Source organism: Athene cunicularia, assembly GCF_003259725.1.
Source record: "Athene cunicularia isolate RWA chromosome 28 unlocalized genomic scaffold, athCun1 chr28_part2, whole genome shotgun sequence".
Classification (NCBI taxonomy): domain Eukaryota; kingdom Metazoa; phylum Chordata; class Aves; order Strigiformes; family Strigidae; genus Athene; species Athene cunicularia.
Window position 1 is genome coordinate 1,692,335 of NW_020799140.1, and position 16,080 is coordinate 1,708,414.

The following is a 16,080-nucleotide window of genomic DNA, read 5'->3' on the forward strand; positions in this document are numbered from 1 at the left end:
CCTGGGGACGTGATGGACGACCTGGCTGTGACCGAGGAGATGCTGCAGCAAGAGGCCCTCAGGCTCCTCGGTTGCTCCCTGGACACGGTGGGGGTCAGCCAGAACGGGCCCAGCAGCAGCCTCACACCTGGGAACCCTGGGCACACCGGTGCAGCCGTCCCCCCCTGTGACTCCCCCTCTCTTGAGCTGCCCGACGAGCTGCTCAGCCTGGACTGCGGCATCCCCGACACCATCGACAGCGTCCTGGGCCTGGAGGACTTTCTGCTGGGGCTGGAGGCCCAGGAGGCGAGTGGGGATGTGGGGATGGAGCCGCCCCCATCCCAGCCGGCCGTGCCAGAGAAGCGGGGCAGGAAGAGGAGGCAGAGCGACCTGGCAGCACCCCCCAGCAAGCGCAGGGAGCTCGGAGACAGACCGGGGGGGCCAGGGGAGAAAAGAGACTGATGTGGGGAGCCGGGCAGTGGGCGACAAGGGTGGGGATGTTCATGTGTTTGGTGGGACGGAGGGTATTAGAATAACTTTGATGGGGTGTTCTCTGTTATTTATGGCAATTAAAGTCTCTTTTCTTCAAAACAAAACCTCTCCGTGTCTGTGTAGGAGGGGGAGGCAGCGCAGGGAGACCACGAAACAGCACCCAAGGGTGCAAGAGCTGCGCTGAGACCCAAATCACAGCCGGTCAGTCCCGAAGAGCACTGAGCTCGTGGATCCAGTGGGGACTTGCCGTGGTAAGGGTGGGCTGAGCCCTGCAGGTGACAGTTCCCAGCCTGTGGGCTCTGCCACTGCCCTTCTGGGGGGGCCAGAGGGATCAGCGTTGGGTGGCAGCTCTGCAGGGGACAGTGGGGTGTGGTGGCGGCGAACTGTGCTCAGTTGTTGGCTTCCCACTGCAGCAATTGCTGTTTTCTTGGGCCCCTCTTAGCTGTTTTGTGCTGGGGGGCTGACCACTGCCAGGGAGCTGCCCCCTACACCCACCCCCCCCCAACAGAGTCTTTCTTGGGGCTGGACCAGGCTCCTTTCTTCAAGTAGAGCCTGGCCTCAGCCTCGCCGGGCCATGGCACTGAGCCAGGCCTTGCACGCCAGGGCTGATGCCAGCAGACGAGTCCGTGTGTGTAGGGTTTGCAGGAGCATCGGCTCTGCAGTGTGGTGGGGACGCTGCCTCGGTGGTGCCCCGCACAGCCCCAGCGATGATCTTTCAGAACCAGCTTGGGCCCAGTTGCAGTCAAAATGTTTCCTTCATCGTGGCCTTTTTTATTCAAAAGACCTGAAGAAAAAGCAGCAACCAGGGGCAACGTGCTCCTAAAACCACGGTGAAGCAGAGCATCCCCCAGCACTGCCTGGCTGCCCGTGGGGTGGGGCGCAGCAAACTGTCAGGGCAGGTTTTGTGGAGGCTCTGAGCATCCCTGACAGACTCTACCCAGCATCCACCCTCTTGCCTGGGGTGGGTAACCCCCTGCACCCAGAGCACCCGTTTGAAGCAGAGGTGGGGTCACCCTGGGCAGGGCCACCCCAAGTGCCCCCCCCAGCAGCCAAGAGCCACCCTCATCCTCCCCACCCCCGGCAACCCGGTGCGAAATGAGGAAGTGGGAGGCGGAAAAAAAAAAAAAAAATTAGTTGCACTTGTAGTTGCAGCAGAAACACAAAAGCAAAGTTCTTCAGGATGGCCCCGGGCCCTCGGTGACAGGAGCCCCGAGCGCCCCGTTCCCAGGGGTGAGACGCAGGGACACCATGGTGAGTGCAAGCGGGGCCCTGGTGGGGCTCCCTCTACCCTGTCTCCCTCGGGGACCCTCGGGTGACATCCTGCCCTCTCTTCTGCCACCTCAGGGCTCTCCTGCACCCATCGTGGTCCTTGCTGCTTCCCAGGAGGTGCCAGGAGCCCGCTCGGTGTCCCCGCTGGAGAGGGGACGGTGCTGCTCAGGCTTGGGGACAGGGAGCGGAGCTGGGGCTGGGGGAGGCACTGGCGCAGGGCACGGTGGTGGGGAGCAGCCGGGGATGGGAGCTGGGTGCTGGGTCGGTGCCCCTGGAGTGCTGACCCGAGCAGGATGGAGGGCACCAGGCGGTGAGACCGGACTGACACAGAGTGGTTTGGTTGTTGCTGTTGTCGGTGTGGCACCAACAGGAGAACCCCTGTGTTCCTCTTGGCCCAACTTCCCACCAGCGCTTCGGGTTTCAGCGCTCGTCGTGCCAGCGGGCGGTGAGCACTGTGGTGCAGGCAGAGTGCGGGGGGGTGGCGGGGGCTGCCGGGAGCCCCCAGGCCAGCTCAAACCAAGAAGGACCCTCTGGGTGTCGGAGCCCAGGGTTGGACCTTGCACCCCAGCCTATTCAGGGCACAGGGGCTGTGGGCAGGACACGGGGCTGCTGAAAGGGCGGCGGCCAGAGCTGGCAGCGGATCTGGAGGCAGAAGAGGAAGATAAAAGCTCTCCAAATGAGAGGGATGCTCAGATATGGAGTAAGGCTCTGCGGAGTGTGGGCACAGCCACGTCCTTCAGCCCACAGCTCTGCTCGCTCCGTGTCTTGGAGTGATGCTGCCCCAGACATTTCCACCCAGCCAAGGAAGGGGACGGTGGCCAGGCTGAGGCAGAGCCTTCCCTCACCCGCGGTCACAGTTTTCACCTCTGAGAGACAGCTCAGGTGCTGTCTCCCACAACACACAAACACAGTCCCCTCCACACCGCCACGGGACTCAAAGGTGTTCTGTGTCTCTGTGAAGGGCCATGGGGCTGTGCAGCCTCCACCCCAACCCCTGCCAGAGCTCAGCTCCAGGGCCAGCCCCATTCCCCATGCCCCAGACTCTGGGGGAAGCGCCCCAGCCCCAAACCCTGCTTGTTCCTGGGAGCCGGCGGTGTTGCGACAGCTGTGCAACACCCCGTGCTGCTCTTCTCAAGGCTGCCGGCGGTTTTAAGGTGTTGTCTGCATCTGGGCTTGTCCTGTCTCAAGACAAAAGATGCCACCTTGGGCTGCATCCGTCCCCGCTCAGGCTTTGCAGGGTTTTTCTTGTGGCTCAGGCCTGAGATTTGAAAAAAAAAAAAAAACAAACAACCAAAAAAACCACAGACGATGTTTTGCCATTGCTGCTGAAGGGCTCAGCCATCCTGTTGTGCATCCGCAGCCCCGGGCATGGGCGGTGTCTGGGATGGTGACAGTCCCCATTCCGCAGCCCTTGGCTGGGGTACTCCTGGGGACCCTGATGGGGCTCCCCACGCATGCACCCATCACGCACGGGACCACTGTCAGAGCCCGGTGCAAAGTGGCTGCAAACTGCACCAAGGGCTGCCCAAAGCTGCTCCCTGCTCAGCTTGAGGATTGAAACAGACTCACGAGGTGTTGTGTCCCGGCCTCCCATCACTCCCCTTCGCTGGGGAACGCGCAGTGGTGGCTCTTGAACTGCTGATCTCTGGCTCATCCCTCGCTTTGGCCTGGGACCGAGGAGGGGACGGAGGAACCGCTGCCCCAAAGCTCTGAAAGCAAATGCAGTTTGTGCCCTTGCTCCCCCCGCAGATGCTGCCTGCAGCCCCTGTCCCCCGAGGGCTCGCTGGGCACCGACCTTGGGCAATGCCATGCTTTTGAGTGAGCAACTTTCCTCTTCATCCTCTCCACAAGACTTTTATCCAGTTTAATGAGCCCTGGCTTTGCAAACCCCCTGTGCTACCTCTTGAGACTTGCTCAGGAAAGCCATGAAGACTTTGTGCTCCCAGAAACAGGGCAGAAACACCCCACAGCCTTGCAGATATGGGGGACAAAACCTTCATTTAAAGTGAACTGGTGTTTTCCCTGCAGCTGTGCTGCATCAGGTCCCCTGAGCTGAGCCAGGAAAGCACCTAACCTATACCTGGAGGAAGAAGAGGTGACGTGATGGCACGTGCTCACCGCTGACAGCTCTGTGCAGTCCTTTGACTGAAGGAGAAACTCCGGGTGTCAGCTCGAAAGCACCAAGCTTGCAGTACAGGAAATGCTCATATTTGCCTTAATTTGGTGCCATAACCAGCCACGCGAGCAGGGTGCCCATGCCAGAGTGCTCAGGGTGATGGAGGCAGGGGACGGGGAAATGAGGTGCTGGGCTCCCCGTGGGCTCGTTCCAACTTGCTCCTCTCCCCCTGAAACATAAAATTTTGGCCAGGTTGGGCAGCTCCTGGGGTCAACAACAGCTCCTTGGGTGACAGGATGGTGACCCGGAGCCAACGACTGAACCTGCCTGCATTTTTTCCGGGTGGCTTTTCTAGGGGCTCACTAGGGTGGAGGGGAGGAAGAGAAAGGCAAGGAAAAATCCATAAGCAACAAACAGAAAGAGGAGAAGCTCCCAGCACAGTTTCAGGCTGCGTGAGCAGCCCTGATCCCTCCTGGACCCCCTGAGCAGACCCAGGTCCATCCCAAGGGAAGGTGGTGGGACAACCAAGCCAAAAAGCCCCTCTGCCAGCTGTGGGGGCTTGAGTTGCACTGGGGGTTTGGGGGCGCGTGGATGGTATTTTGGATTGTAAAGCCCAGCAGCCCAATGGGGAGGCAAGCGGCTGGGGAGAGCAGCACGATGCTGCTGAGGCCCTCCAGGCTCCCTGATGGTCCCTCCGTCCCCCATCACGACGGTGCCGGGTTGTGCCGAGCATCCGAGGGTGGGTGTGGGGGCTGCAAACAGCCTGTGAAAATCAGGGGCAGACAGGAGGGTGCAGAGGCGTTGGGGTCCAGAGGCCTGAAATCCTGAGAGCCAGCAGGAAAAGGAAGCAAAAGGGGAAGAGAAGAAAAGGGAAATGGAAAGAGTAAGAGGCCAGGGGCGACTGGGGGAGGAGAAGTGAAATCGGTGCCGGGAGCGCTGGGGTGAAAGCTGAACCGCGGGGGCTGTGGTACAGGTGCAGAGGAGCCACGGGCAGGTCCGGGTGGGGTGTCTCCTCCCCGGCACCGCGCCAAGGACCCCACGGGCACCACGGTTTTACTCAGTGAGTTTCCTCTGCAGCATCAAGGACAAGGGGGCTTTCAGTAGTTTTCTTTTTGCACGGTGAAATCGTACCCTCCCCTCCCAGCCCAGGACGGTGTTTAAGCCCCACAAGGGCTTCAATATGTCACGTTGACCCAGCACTGAGTTGGGTAGTTGAGAACTGTCGGTGTTAGGTTAATGGTTGGACCAGGTGATCTTCAAGGTCTTTTCCATCCTTGACGATTCTGTGAAAACACAACCCACAGCTGCAATTTTTGCCCTTCCCCTGGGTTATTTTTGCTGCCCCCTTTGACTCAGAAGCAGAACCTGTGCAGCAATTGCTTCCTCAGACCTTCGTGACCTCCATAAGGAGCAGGGGTGTTGTTACGCAGACAGTCTCAGCGCTCCCTCTGCTCCTCTCTGGGGGCCAGACCTGCAGAGAGGCAGGCTCTGGCCAGACGGATGGGGCAAGCCCAGGTGCAGCAGCGCTGGGCTTTTGAGCTTTGCAGGTTCCCAGCGTGGCCGGAACCACCCGAGGGTGCCTGTTTAGGAGCCACAGCAGGGGCAGGGGCTACTTAGAGCCACCAGCAGCTCAGGGGGAGCTGGGGCCAGGTCCAGGCCCAGAGCCCCACTCCTGTGGGTGGTGGCCCCGGTGCAGGCGCTGTGGCCCTCTCCCCGCAGGGCAGCAAGGAGCGCTTCCACTGGCAGAGCCACAACGTCAAGCAGAGCGGCGTGGATGACATGGTCCTACTCTCCAAAATCTCCGAGGAGGCCATCGTGGAGAACCTCAAGAAGCGTTTTATGGATGATTACATCTTTGTATCCTTCTGGGGCAGTGGGGCAGGGTCTGGGAGCGGCAGGGCTGTGCTCCAAGGCTTTGCCAGGGCGTGGGACAAATGGGCTGCCTCAGTGCAGATTAGGCTCAGCTAGGGGAATGCCACCCTTCCCAAGCTGAGCTGCACTTGACAGAGACACTGCAACCGTGACCCCCATCCTGCCGTGCCCCAGGATCCGCTTTGGCCCTTCCTTTGTAGCCACAAAGCCCTAAGCAAAGAGCACCGAGCCAAGCCCCTCATCTGCTGCCTCCCACTGCTCCTGCACACTGGAGACCCGCCTGCCTGTGCCAAGGGGCCCAGAGCCCAGCGGCAGCAGTGGCCGTCATCCCTTGTTGCTGTCACCCGAGCCCTGCGATGCCCACAGTGTGCCCTGGCTGCTCTGCACCCACAGCAAATCCAAGCAAGCCCTGGATGGAGCAAGACATCCCTGCAGACATGGAGAGGAGGGGACACCCCTCCCTCTCCACGCGTGTCAGACCCCGTGGGACACCACCAAGCCCACGCAGGGTGCCAAGCTCCCATCCTGCCCAGCGTTGCCCCCACCACACCGTCCCCCAACCCAGAGGCTTCTGCAGCTCCTGGCTCCCATCACAGAGCTGACACTGCTGAGCACGAGGCTCGGAGGCTGTCAGGCTGTGCGGTGCGGATGGGGATGTGACCCCCAACCCCACGGATCTGGAGCCTTGAAGCCTTTGCCTTGCTCGTCCCACACCTGCCTGGGGACACGGCTGGCCCAGCACCCCGGCAGCGTGGCACCTCAGCTGCAGCGGGCGGCCGGCTCCGGTGGGGAAGAGGACCGAATGCCCGCGGTGCAGAGCAGGGCACGGAGGGGGCTCGGCGGGCAGCGGGGCCGAGCATGGGGCTGAGCCGCCTGCTCACGCCACTGCGAGAAGCTGTGGTTTCCCTGAAGATGCAGCTCTGTCCTTACAAGGCGATGCTCTGTCCCAGGCTGGTGGTGACGCAGCCATCCTGCCCGCTCTTTCGGCAGCCCTGGGGCTTTAAATGTGCTTAGGGGTTGGGTTTTTTTTTTTTTTTTTCGGAAAAAAAATACCCTACGCAGCCTCTTTCTTCCTTTTTTTTTTTGTGTGTTGCTGCTGCGTGCAGGGCCCCTGTCTAGCCGTGACTCAACACCCTGCGCTTCTCATTTCCCAGAAAAGCCCCTCTCGTCCTGCCCTTGGGCTGCTCTTCCCCTGCCCTGCTGTCAGGTGGGCCCAAAATAGGACATCAAGGACTCGGGGTAACCTCACTGGCACTGCTCTGTCCCCGACCTCGATCTCCCCAGCACCTGTCCTGGGGTGTTGGGGCTCATCCCCATCCTGCTGCATCATTTCCAGGCACAATTCCCGCTTTTCTATTCCCCTGCCCACACCCGGGTGACTCAGGGATGCTGCAGGCAGGAGCTGAGGGAGGCAGAGTAGCTGGGTGGCTGGGGAAAGGCAGGAGCTGGCAGTTTCTCTCTTCTCTGTGCCTCAGTTTCCCTGGTTGTAAAATGGACGCAGTCTCCTGCTGCAAGAGCCATGGATGGAGCATGAGCAGCTGAGCAGGGGGTGAATTCCAGGAGGTTGCGGGATGCTGGAAATGCCTTTTGGAGCCGATCCTCAGGCAGAGGCCAGGGAGCTGAGTGGATGCTCCTCCTGCACGCTGTGCCAGCCACACTGCAGAGCACACCCCAGGGCCAAGGGAGTGGAGCACTGGGGCCCCGTGGCTGGGAGAACACCAAGTCACTGCACCTGAGCTGAAAACCCTTGTGGTATTCCTGGGGCAGCTTCCAGGCTGAGGCAGGGACCACCCCAACCTCCCGCCTGCCGTTGCTCTCTCTGACGCTGCCTGCGGGGCGGGAAGGGGCAGCGGGAAGGGGGAACATGGGAAAGGACACACAGACCTTAACCTGCCACTCAGACCTACATCGGGCCAGTGCTCATCTCCGTCAACCCCTTCAAGCAGATGCCATACTTCACCGACCGGGAGATCGAGCTGTACCAGGGAGCGGTGAGGCTGCCGCGTGCCAGTGCGCGGGCTCGGCCAAGGGTTCTTTGGGTTTAATTTGGTACAAAACACCTGGGGTGCGTCCCACGAGTGTCCCTGTCCTCCCCAGCCCTCTGGGTGCTGCAGGGGTCGGTACTCCCAAACACATTGATGGAGAGTCAGTAAGGAGACTCAGGAGCAAATCCACATTCCTGGGAAATTCAGCTCGTAACAACACACCAAGGGAATCCAAACATGGTAAAATCCAGCCCAAGTGACTAGCTCTGCCACCACGAGCTCCCAAGGAGGAGGGGAGAGCCGAAAAAACATCTGACGTGCTGCTGATTAGCTCGTGTTTGTGGCAAGAGACTAATTCCCCATCCCCGCTGTGTGCCGGTGTCTTGTGCAATGCTTGGGCAGAGCCAAGGGGATTTGGGGTGGGGGCTGATGGCTGCTCCGTGCTAAGCACTGCTCTTCTTGGCCCCTGTTTAGGCTCAGTATGAAAATCCCCCCCATATCTACGCCCTGACTGACAACATGTACCGCAACATGCTGATCGACGGGGAGAACCAGTGCGTCATCATCAGGTGAGGGGTACGCGGGGCGCAGCCGGGGATCCCGTGTCACTGCTCCAGGGCCAGCTGCCCCCCATCACCCCTTCTCCCCACACGCTGGGGGCATCCCAGCTAAACACAGCAACCAGGCAGCAGCTGGAGCCCAGCGGTGGGTCCCGGGGGGGCCCAGGGCATGGGGGTGCCTGGGGGGGACCCAGTGTCCTGGGCCATGGGCACCAGCTGGGGCCATGACTGGGTTGTCCCAGGCTGGGACCAAGCCTTGTGCAACGCACCTTTCCGGCTAAGTGTTGCGACAGAAATGGTCAGGATGTGGGGCAAGGCCAGAGACTTCCCCTCGAGGCTTCCAAGTCTCCCTCCTCCCCTCCAAAATCCAGCAACAAGAAATCCAATGTCTCCTCTCAGAGCAGCTCCTCACCCAGCCTTCCTCCAGCCCTGCTTATAACCCAGAGCCCCCCCCCGAGCACCCAGGCAGCCCCATCCCCAGGTTAGCGCTGCCACACGCTCAGCAGACGCAGCAGGGGGGAGGTCACAGCCCCCATCACTTGCCATCACCCCCCGGCCCTGCTCCAGCATCCACCCCAAAGCACCCCAGGACCCCGGCGGGGCCATTTCATGTCTCATCTGCTTTGACATTTGCACAGCGGAGAAAGCGGGGCTGGGAAAACGGTGGCAGCAAAATACATCATGGGCTACATCTCCAAAGTGTCCGGGGGTGGCGAGAAAGTGCAGGTATGTCCATCCCCTCCCCTCACCACCACACATCGCTTCACCTCCCAACCGCTCCCCACCACCCCCCAGCCCCCTGCACCCCCATCTGATGGTGGCACACGGGGCAGCCCGAGCTCCAGGGTTGGGGGGACGCGCAAAGCTTTGGTCCGTCCCCAGCCCCGAGGCAGGGCTGCTTCTGCGAGGCGCAGGCGTGCGTTGCCCCCTGCTCATCCCTGTCCCTCGTCTGCCCCCAGCACGTGAAGGATATCATCCTGCAGTCCAACCCGCTGCTGGAAGCCTTTGGAAATGCCAAAACTGTCCGGAACAACAACTCCAGCCGCTTTGTAAGTCGCCAGGGCAGGTGTGGAGGGTCAGTGCAGCAGCCAGGGTCCGTCCCAACCATGCTCCGGGTGTGGTGGGAGAAGGGGGAGAGAAACCCGGGCCGAGGGGAGTGAGGAGTGCCGGGGCCATGGCTCTGAGCGGGAGCTCTGCTGGGGCAGGGGAAGTACTTCGAGATCCAGTTCAGCCGGGGCGGTGAACCCGACGGAGGGAAGATCTCCAACTTTCTGCTGGAGAAGTCGCGGGTGGTGAGCCAGAACGAGTGTGAGAGGAATTTCCACGTCTACTATCAGGTACGGGGGGGGGACACGGAGCCGGCCAGGCTGCGGCAGGGGGCAGGGGACGGGTCACCACAGCTCCCGTTTCTCTCCCAGCTCATCGAAGGGGCGTCCCAAGAGCAGCGGCAGAACCTGGGCATCATGAACCCGGATTATTACTATTACCTGAACCAGTCAGACACGTACCAGGTGGAGGGCACGGACGACCGCAGCGACTTCCATGAGACCATGGTGAGTTCCCGGGACGGGGAGTCCCCAGAGGCACCCACGGCCGGGCAGGGGCTGACGGGCTCCCCACGCCCCCAGAACGCCATGCAGGTCATCGGCATCCGTGGCGAGGACCAGCAGCTGGTGCTGCAGATCGTGGCGGGGATCCTCCACCTGGGAAACATCAGCTTTCGGGAGGAAGGCAACTACGCGCGGGTGGAGAACGCTGACTGTGAGTAGCCAACTCTGCCTGTTCCGGGGGGGGGGCAAGTGAGGACACTCGCAGAGACACTCAGCAGGGAATTGCAAACTCTCCGCGGCACAAATCCCCTGGCAGAGCAGAGAAGCAGCATCATCTTCCCTATGTTAGACATGGGGAAACTGAGGCACAACCAGAGCTTAATTAGCAAGGGGACGGATGCCAGGAGTCTCTTGTTGTGATTTAGCAGAGGGAGGATGATGTCCCACGTCCCCAGTCGCTGCACCACTGTTGTCCGTTGCACTCGGATGGGGCTGGGGGGTCCAGAGGTGGCTGCGAGCAGCGTGTGGGGGGCATACGGGGAGCAGGCAGCCCTGACCCCCCCACCACCACCACTCTGCCCAGCCCTGGCCTTCCCTGCCTACCTGCTGGGGATCGACCAGGAGCGCCTCAACGAGAAGGTCACCAGCAGGAAAATGGACAGCAAGTGGGGTGGCCGCTCCGAGTCCATCACCGTCACCCTCAACGTGGAGCAGGCGGCTTACACCCGGGACGCCCTGGCCAAGGGGCTCTATGCACGTGTCTTTGACTTTCTTGTGGAGGTGCGTGGTCCCGGTGGGCTGGGCCGAGCGTGGCTGCGCGTGGAGGGGATGTTCACCCGTCCCCACCGCCCTACGCCCCTGATGGAGGGGACTTGTCCCCTTTCTCCCTGCAGTCTATCAACCGGGCTATGCAGAAGCCTCACGAGGAGTACAGCATCGGGGTGCTGGACATCTACGGCTTTGAAATATTCCAGGTATGTGTTGCTTTGCTGTCCGAGCCCAGCTGGGAAACGTCCTTCCCTGCTCCCACAGCAAGGAGAGCGGCTGGAGCCGGGGGCTGTCAGCAGTCGATGGCCCCAAGAAGGGTCCCTGGAGCAGCACCTCTGCTCTTCGGGGTCCCCCCAGTGTGGTGAGAGGAGCAGAAGCCAACACAACACCTTCTTCTCTTTCATCTTGCAGAAAAATGGCTTTGAGCAATTCTGCATTAACTTTGTGAACGAGAAGCTGCAGCAGATCTTCATAGAGCTGACCCTGAAGGCAGAGCAGGTACGGGGGGCCTGGGTTGGGAGGCTGCGGGGCTGTGCCAGCGCCCCAATTCCTTCTCCTGCACCCTCACCACTGGCCGGTCCCAGCACCACGGCTGGAGCGGGGGGGGCTGCAGCACGTCCCACGGGTCAGGGGCCCACCCGGCTCTCCCTGCGCTTCCCCAGGAGGAGTATGTGCAGGAGGGGATCAAGTGGACCCAGATCCAGTACTTCAACAACAAGGTGGTGTGTGACCTGATAGAGAACAAGCTGGTGAGCGAGGTCCCCTCCTCTGGGGGAGGTTTCCTTGGGAAGCTGAGGCACCCACGGAGGGGGGTGCTGGATGGGCTGGGTGCTGTCGAGGATGGGTGGCAGAAGCTGGTCCAGCCAGGGAGCATCCCTGGGAGAGCAGCAGCTCTGCGCCCTTAATCTAAGCTGTGGTTTAGCGTGAAGCAGTTTTGACCGGTGTGGGGCCCTTGAGCAGAGCCAGGTGCAGGATTGGGCCCTTCCCACAGCCTTTGGCTTCGCTCTCCCCCCGCCCCCCAGAACCCCCCCGGGATCATGAGCGTCCTGGACGATGTCTGTGCCACCATGCACGCCACCGGCGAGGGCGCGGACCAGACCCTGCTGCAGAAGCTGCAGGCGGCCGTGGGCACCCACGAGCACTTCAACAGCTGGAACTCGGGCTTCGTCATCCACCACTATGCAGGCAAGGTACAGCACCCCACACCCTGCACCCCACGGCCCCGGCCCCGGCGGCACGGGGCTGAGCCCCCCATCCTGTCCCCAGGTCTCCTACGATGTGAACGGCTTCTGCGAGCGCAACCGGGACGTGCTCTTCACAGACTTGATCGAGCTGATGCAGAGCAGTGAATAGTGAGTCCTGGCAGCGCTGCGGTCCGGGGGCGGGGGGGGCACCCCAAATGGGCTGGGGCAGAGGGCAGCATCCTCATCGTCCACACCATGAAGCTTTAGTGGTTCTGCCTGTGGTTTGGGGTGCTCGGCATCCTGGCAGCATCCCGCCGTGGAGCTCAGGAGCACCCGAGGGCTGCAGGGATGGGCAGAGGGGTGCTCGCCCACCAGCACCAATCCTGCTCGGCCTGGAGGCAGTCGGGGAGGGGGGGACAGGCTGAGCCATGGTACAGGATTTCCCAGCAGCAGAAAGCAGGGCTGGAGCTGGTCCCAGCTCAGCGCGTGCTGAGCCTGGGGACCCTGGCAGCTCTCACCCGGGGACTGTCACCTGCCTTTCAGCGGTTTCATCCGGATGCTTTTCCCAGAAAAACTTGATTCTGACAAAAAGGGACGACCAACCACCGCGGGCTCCAAAATCAAGGTACGTCCCAGAGGCTGCAGGACAGTAGTTGCCTCTGGGGCAGTGGCAGGGTGATGGGCTCCCACCACCACCTTTAATGCTACAGAGGTCAATCCTTGCAACAGAAACAGGCTAACGACCTGGTGAACACGCTAATGAAGTGCACACCACACTACATCCGCTGCATCAAGCCCAACGAGACCAAGAAACCCCGGGACTGGGAGGAGAGCAGGTAAGAGCCCCCCTCATTATGTATCAAGGAGCCCACAGAGACCAGGGAACACAACCCGGCCATGGAGATGTGGCCAGGACCAGCTTTCCTCCAAAAACTGCACCCCTGGGCTGGTCCCTCTGTGCTGCCCACAGACCCAGGGGAGGTGGGTACTGAGGAGGGGACACACACACCCCCCCCCGTGCATCACCCAGAGGCTCCATCTGAGCCTCAGGAAGCTCTGCCACATGCTCAGCCGTGGGCATCCCCGTGCAAAGCAGCAGCCAAAGGGCCCGGGCAGGTCGCCCACCAACCTGCCACCCCGCACCGAGCGCGTCCCCCCCGGCTCCGCAGGGTGAAGCACCAAGTCGAGTACCTGGGGCTGAAGGAGAACATCCGGGTGCGCCGGGCAGGTTTCGCCTACCGCCGCCTCTTCCACAAATTCCTGCAACGGTGAGTGACCACCACGATGGGGAGGGGGGGTTGGTGGTGAGTCCCCACGGCCCAGCCCTGACTCACGTCCCCCTCTCCCCGCAGCTACGCCATCCTCACCCCCGAGACGTGGCCGTCGTGGCGCGGGGACGAGCGGCAAGGGGTGCAGCACTTGCTACGCGCTGTCAACATGGACCCAGACCAGTACCAGATGGGGAGGAGCAAGGTCTTTGTCAAGAACCCCGAATCGGTAGGTGGGCTGGCTCTGCCCCTCGTCCCGCAGCCCTGCAGCCCCGGGGGATGCTTCACGCAGCTGAGCATCGCTTTGGGCACCGCTAGGGAGGTTTTGGGGTGCCGATGGGCGGGAGAAGGGATGCAGCTGGGGCTGGGCGGTGGCCGGCCGTGCTCAGCATCCCGTATCCCTCCCAGCTCTTCCTCCTTGAAGAGATGCGGGAGCGGAAATTCGACGGCTTCGCCCGGGTGATCCAGAAGGCCTGGCGCCGGCACGTGGCCATCCGGAAGTATGAGCAGATGCGAGAGGAGGGTAAGGATGGGGACCCCAGCACCCCTGTCAGGGTGCCTTTTGCTGGGGACAGCCCAGCAGCCAGAGCAGCAGGAGAGCAGCAGCCCGGCTCCTAATTGTGGCACTCATGAGGAGGGGGGTGACGAGAGACCGGACCATGAGATATCTGGGTTTTTTCCTACATCTTAAAGGAGGGCATGGATTTCTTGCTCCTATTTCCAGCCCTGGGAGGGGCTGTAGGACAGAAATCAGATCCTTGCGCTCTGCATTTCGTTGTCCAAAGGAACAGAGAGGAGTAGCTGGGAATCAGCGTTTGCAGAGGGATGGGAAAGGCCAGTGACCACCACCTGCCCCCATCGCAGGGGTTTTCCCACCCTCCCAAGCACGCAGTGGAAAATCGAGGGAGAAAACCCAGAAAGCATCTGCCTCCCTCCCTCCCTCCCTTCCACAGCACAAGGTTTTTTGAAAGCAGTTAATGGGTTTCAAAGCCAGGGGAGTTCAAGCAGCTTGGATTCCTCCTGTGACATAAAACGAGCCCCACTTCTTGCTGCCAAAATCCACGTGACAGCTCCCACAGGCAGTTTGGGAGGGCAGGCAGTGGCCAGGCAGGCGGGCAGGGGCTGAGCCAAGGGCTGAGCTGCCATCACAGAGCCCCGTCTGACCAGCGTGGCTTGGGGGGGTCTCTCACAGCCTCCAACATCCTCTACAACTTCAAAGAGCGGAGGAGGAACAGCATCAACAGGAATTTTGTGGGCGATTACCTGGGCATGGAGGAGCGGCCGGAGCTGCGCCAGTTCCTGGCCAAGCGGGAGCGGGTAGACTTCGCCGACTCCATCACTAAGTACGACCGGAGGTTCAAGGTACATGGGCACACGCAGGGCTTGGGACAGGCCAAGCTGTGGCTACCCTTGGGTGGGATGTGTGTGCAGGGCTTGTGCCCCCTGCAAACACCCCCTCACCCCCTGCTTCTGCCCTTTCCCAGCCCATCAAGCGGGACTTCATCCTCACCCCCAAGTACTTCTACCTGATCGGGCGGGAGAAGGTGAAGAAAGGTCCTGAGAAGGGGCAGATCAAGGAGGTGCTCAAGAAGAAGGTGGAGCTCCAGGCAGTGAACAGCATCTCGCTGAGGTGCGTCCTTTAGCACAGGCTCTGCTCAGGGGGGGTCCACACAGCCAGGCTTCACCCATTGCCCCCCCCAGACAGACCCCAGCCCCTCACGCGCAGAGGCCGTGGCCGTGCTGGGGAGCTCTGCAGATGGGGCTTTGGACCGCAGGGAGGTTTTTCCAGCTAAACCACCCTCCAAATTTGCTCGGGGTGGACCCACGGGGCTTCCCAGCACCAGCTGGCACCAGCCTTGCCCCCCACTGATGCCCCCGCACTGGGGTTGCTCCTCCAGCACCAGGCAGGATGATTTCTTCATCCTCCACGAGAACGATGCCGACAATTTCTTGGAGTCCATCTTCAAGACGGAGCTGATCAGCCTGCTGTGCAAACGCTACGAGGAGCTCACCCACAGCAAGCTGCGCCTCTCCTTCAAGGACACGTAAGGACGGAGGCCAGGAGAGGTGACAAAGCAGGACAGGGTTCTGTCCTTGTGGCCTTACAGCCTCTCTCTTGCCTAGACTACAGTTTCGGGTGAAGAAGGAGGGCTGGGGCGGCGGCGGCACCCGCAACGTCACCTTCGTCAGAGGACAGGGAGACGTGGCCGCCCTCAAAGCTGGAGGCAAAACCCTTACGGTCAGCATCGGGGATGGGCTCCCCAGGAATGCCAGTGAGTGCCAGGGAGCCTGGGGGTGATGGGGGGGTGAGCGGGGGGGACAGGAGCACTGGGGTCTCAGAGCACAGCCGGAGACCTGGGAACATCAGGGTGAGCCAGTGTGTGCCCCGGCCCTGAGGGGTTTGCGTTTCACCCAAGAGGGGCCTGGTTCTGCTCGGGTGATGGGGCAGCACGGGGTGTTTCAGGGAAAAGGGCAGTTGGGTACAAACTGCAGGGACAGCCCCCCCCAGCTGGCTCTGAGGACCATCACCTAACGGGGGGCTGGTGTCCCCCCAGAGCCCACGAGGAAGGGGGCAGCGCAGACCAGAGGTGGCAGCAGGTGTCCAGCACCCTCCCGAAACACCCCACCAGCACCCAGAGGTGAGGAGGGCAGTGCCAAGGGTGGGGAGGTCCCAAGGACGGGGGACCCCATCACTCACCGTGGGGGTGCAGGCTGAGCGTGGGCCCCTTGTAATGCACCGTCCCAGGTCGGGGTCCTCCAGGCACCTGCAGGAACGGGGCACCCCAGTTCCCCCGCAGCAACGGCCGGGCGCAGCGGGACACCTACACAGCGCCCCAGAAGCAGGCGCGGGGGCCACCAGCTGCGGCGCTTCCCCCCCAAAACCCCAGTCGCCAGCCGAAGGTGCGGCCCCCGTCTGAGCACAACATGGATTTCCTCAACGTGCCTGACCAGGGGGTGGCTGGGTAGGTCCTGCACTGGCACCCATGTGCCCCCCACCCCACCCCATCCTCCCCTCCCACTGCTGCCAGCCCCGGGA

The 16,080-nt window shown here is 61.8% G+C and overlaps 1 protein-coding gene across 1 annotated transcript; it reads left to right on the forward strand.

Annotated features, from left to right (window-relative positions):
- The first annotated feature begins 1,637 nt into the window (after positions 1-1,637).
- MYO1F (myosin IF) lies at positions 1,638-16,010 on the forward strand. The gene is made up of 26 exons (XM_026865155.1): positions 1,638-1,722; positions 5,576-5,713; positions 7,630-7,719; positions 8,188-8,282; positions 8,912-8,999; positions 9,233-9,322; positions 9,479-9,610; positions 9,692-9,826; positions 9,902-10,034; positions 10,407-10,603; positions 10,717-10,797; positions 11,003-11,089; positions 11,254-11,340; positions 11,614-11,781; positions 11,858-11,943; positions 12,319-12,400; positions 12,505-12,611; positions 12,945-13,043; positions 13,128-13,272; positions 13,452-13,566; positions 14,236-14,405; positions 14,528-14,673; positions 14,942-15,088; positions 15,168-15,316; positions 15,599-15,682; positions 15,790-16,010. Exons 1-26 carry the CDS (start codon positions 1,720-1,722, stop codon positions 16,008-16,010), a joined length of 3,075 nt encoding a protein of 1,024 aa, XP_026720956.1. The 5' UTR covers positions 1,638-1,719.
- The last annotated feature ends 70 nt before the right edge of the window (positions 16,011-16,080 follow it).

Bases quoted from the DNA above. Each gene is read 5' to 3' on its own strand.
- MYO1F (XM_026865155.1), top strand. The intron at 9,827-9,901 runs GTGAGTTCCCGG...CCACGCCCCCAG, and splicing joins GCGACTTCCATGAGACCATG to AACGCCATGCAGGTCATCGG. The intron at 14,406-14,527 runs GTACATGGGCAC...GCCCTTTCCCAG, and splicing joins AGTACGACCGGAGGTTCAAG to CCCATCAAGCGGGACTTCAT.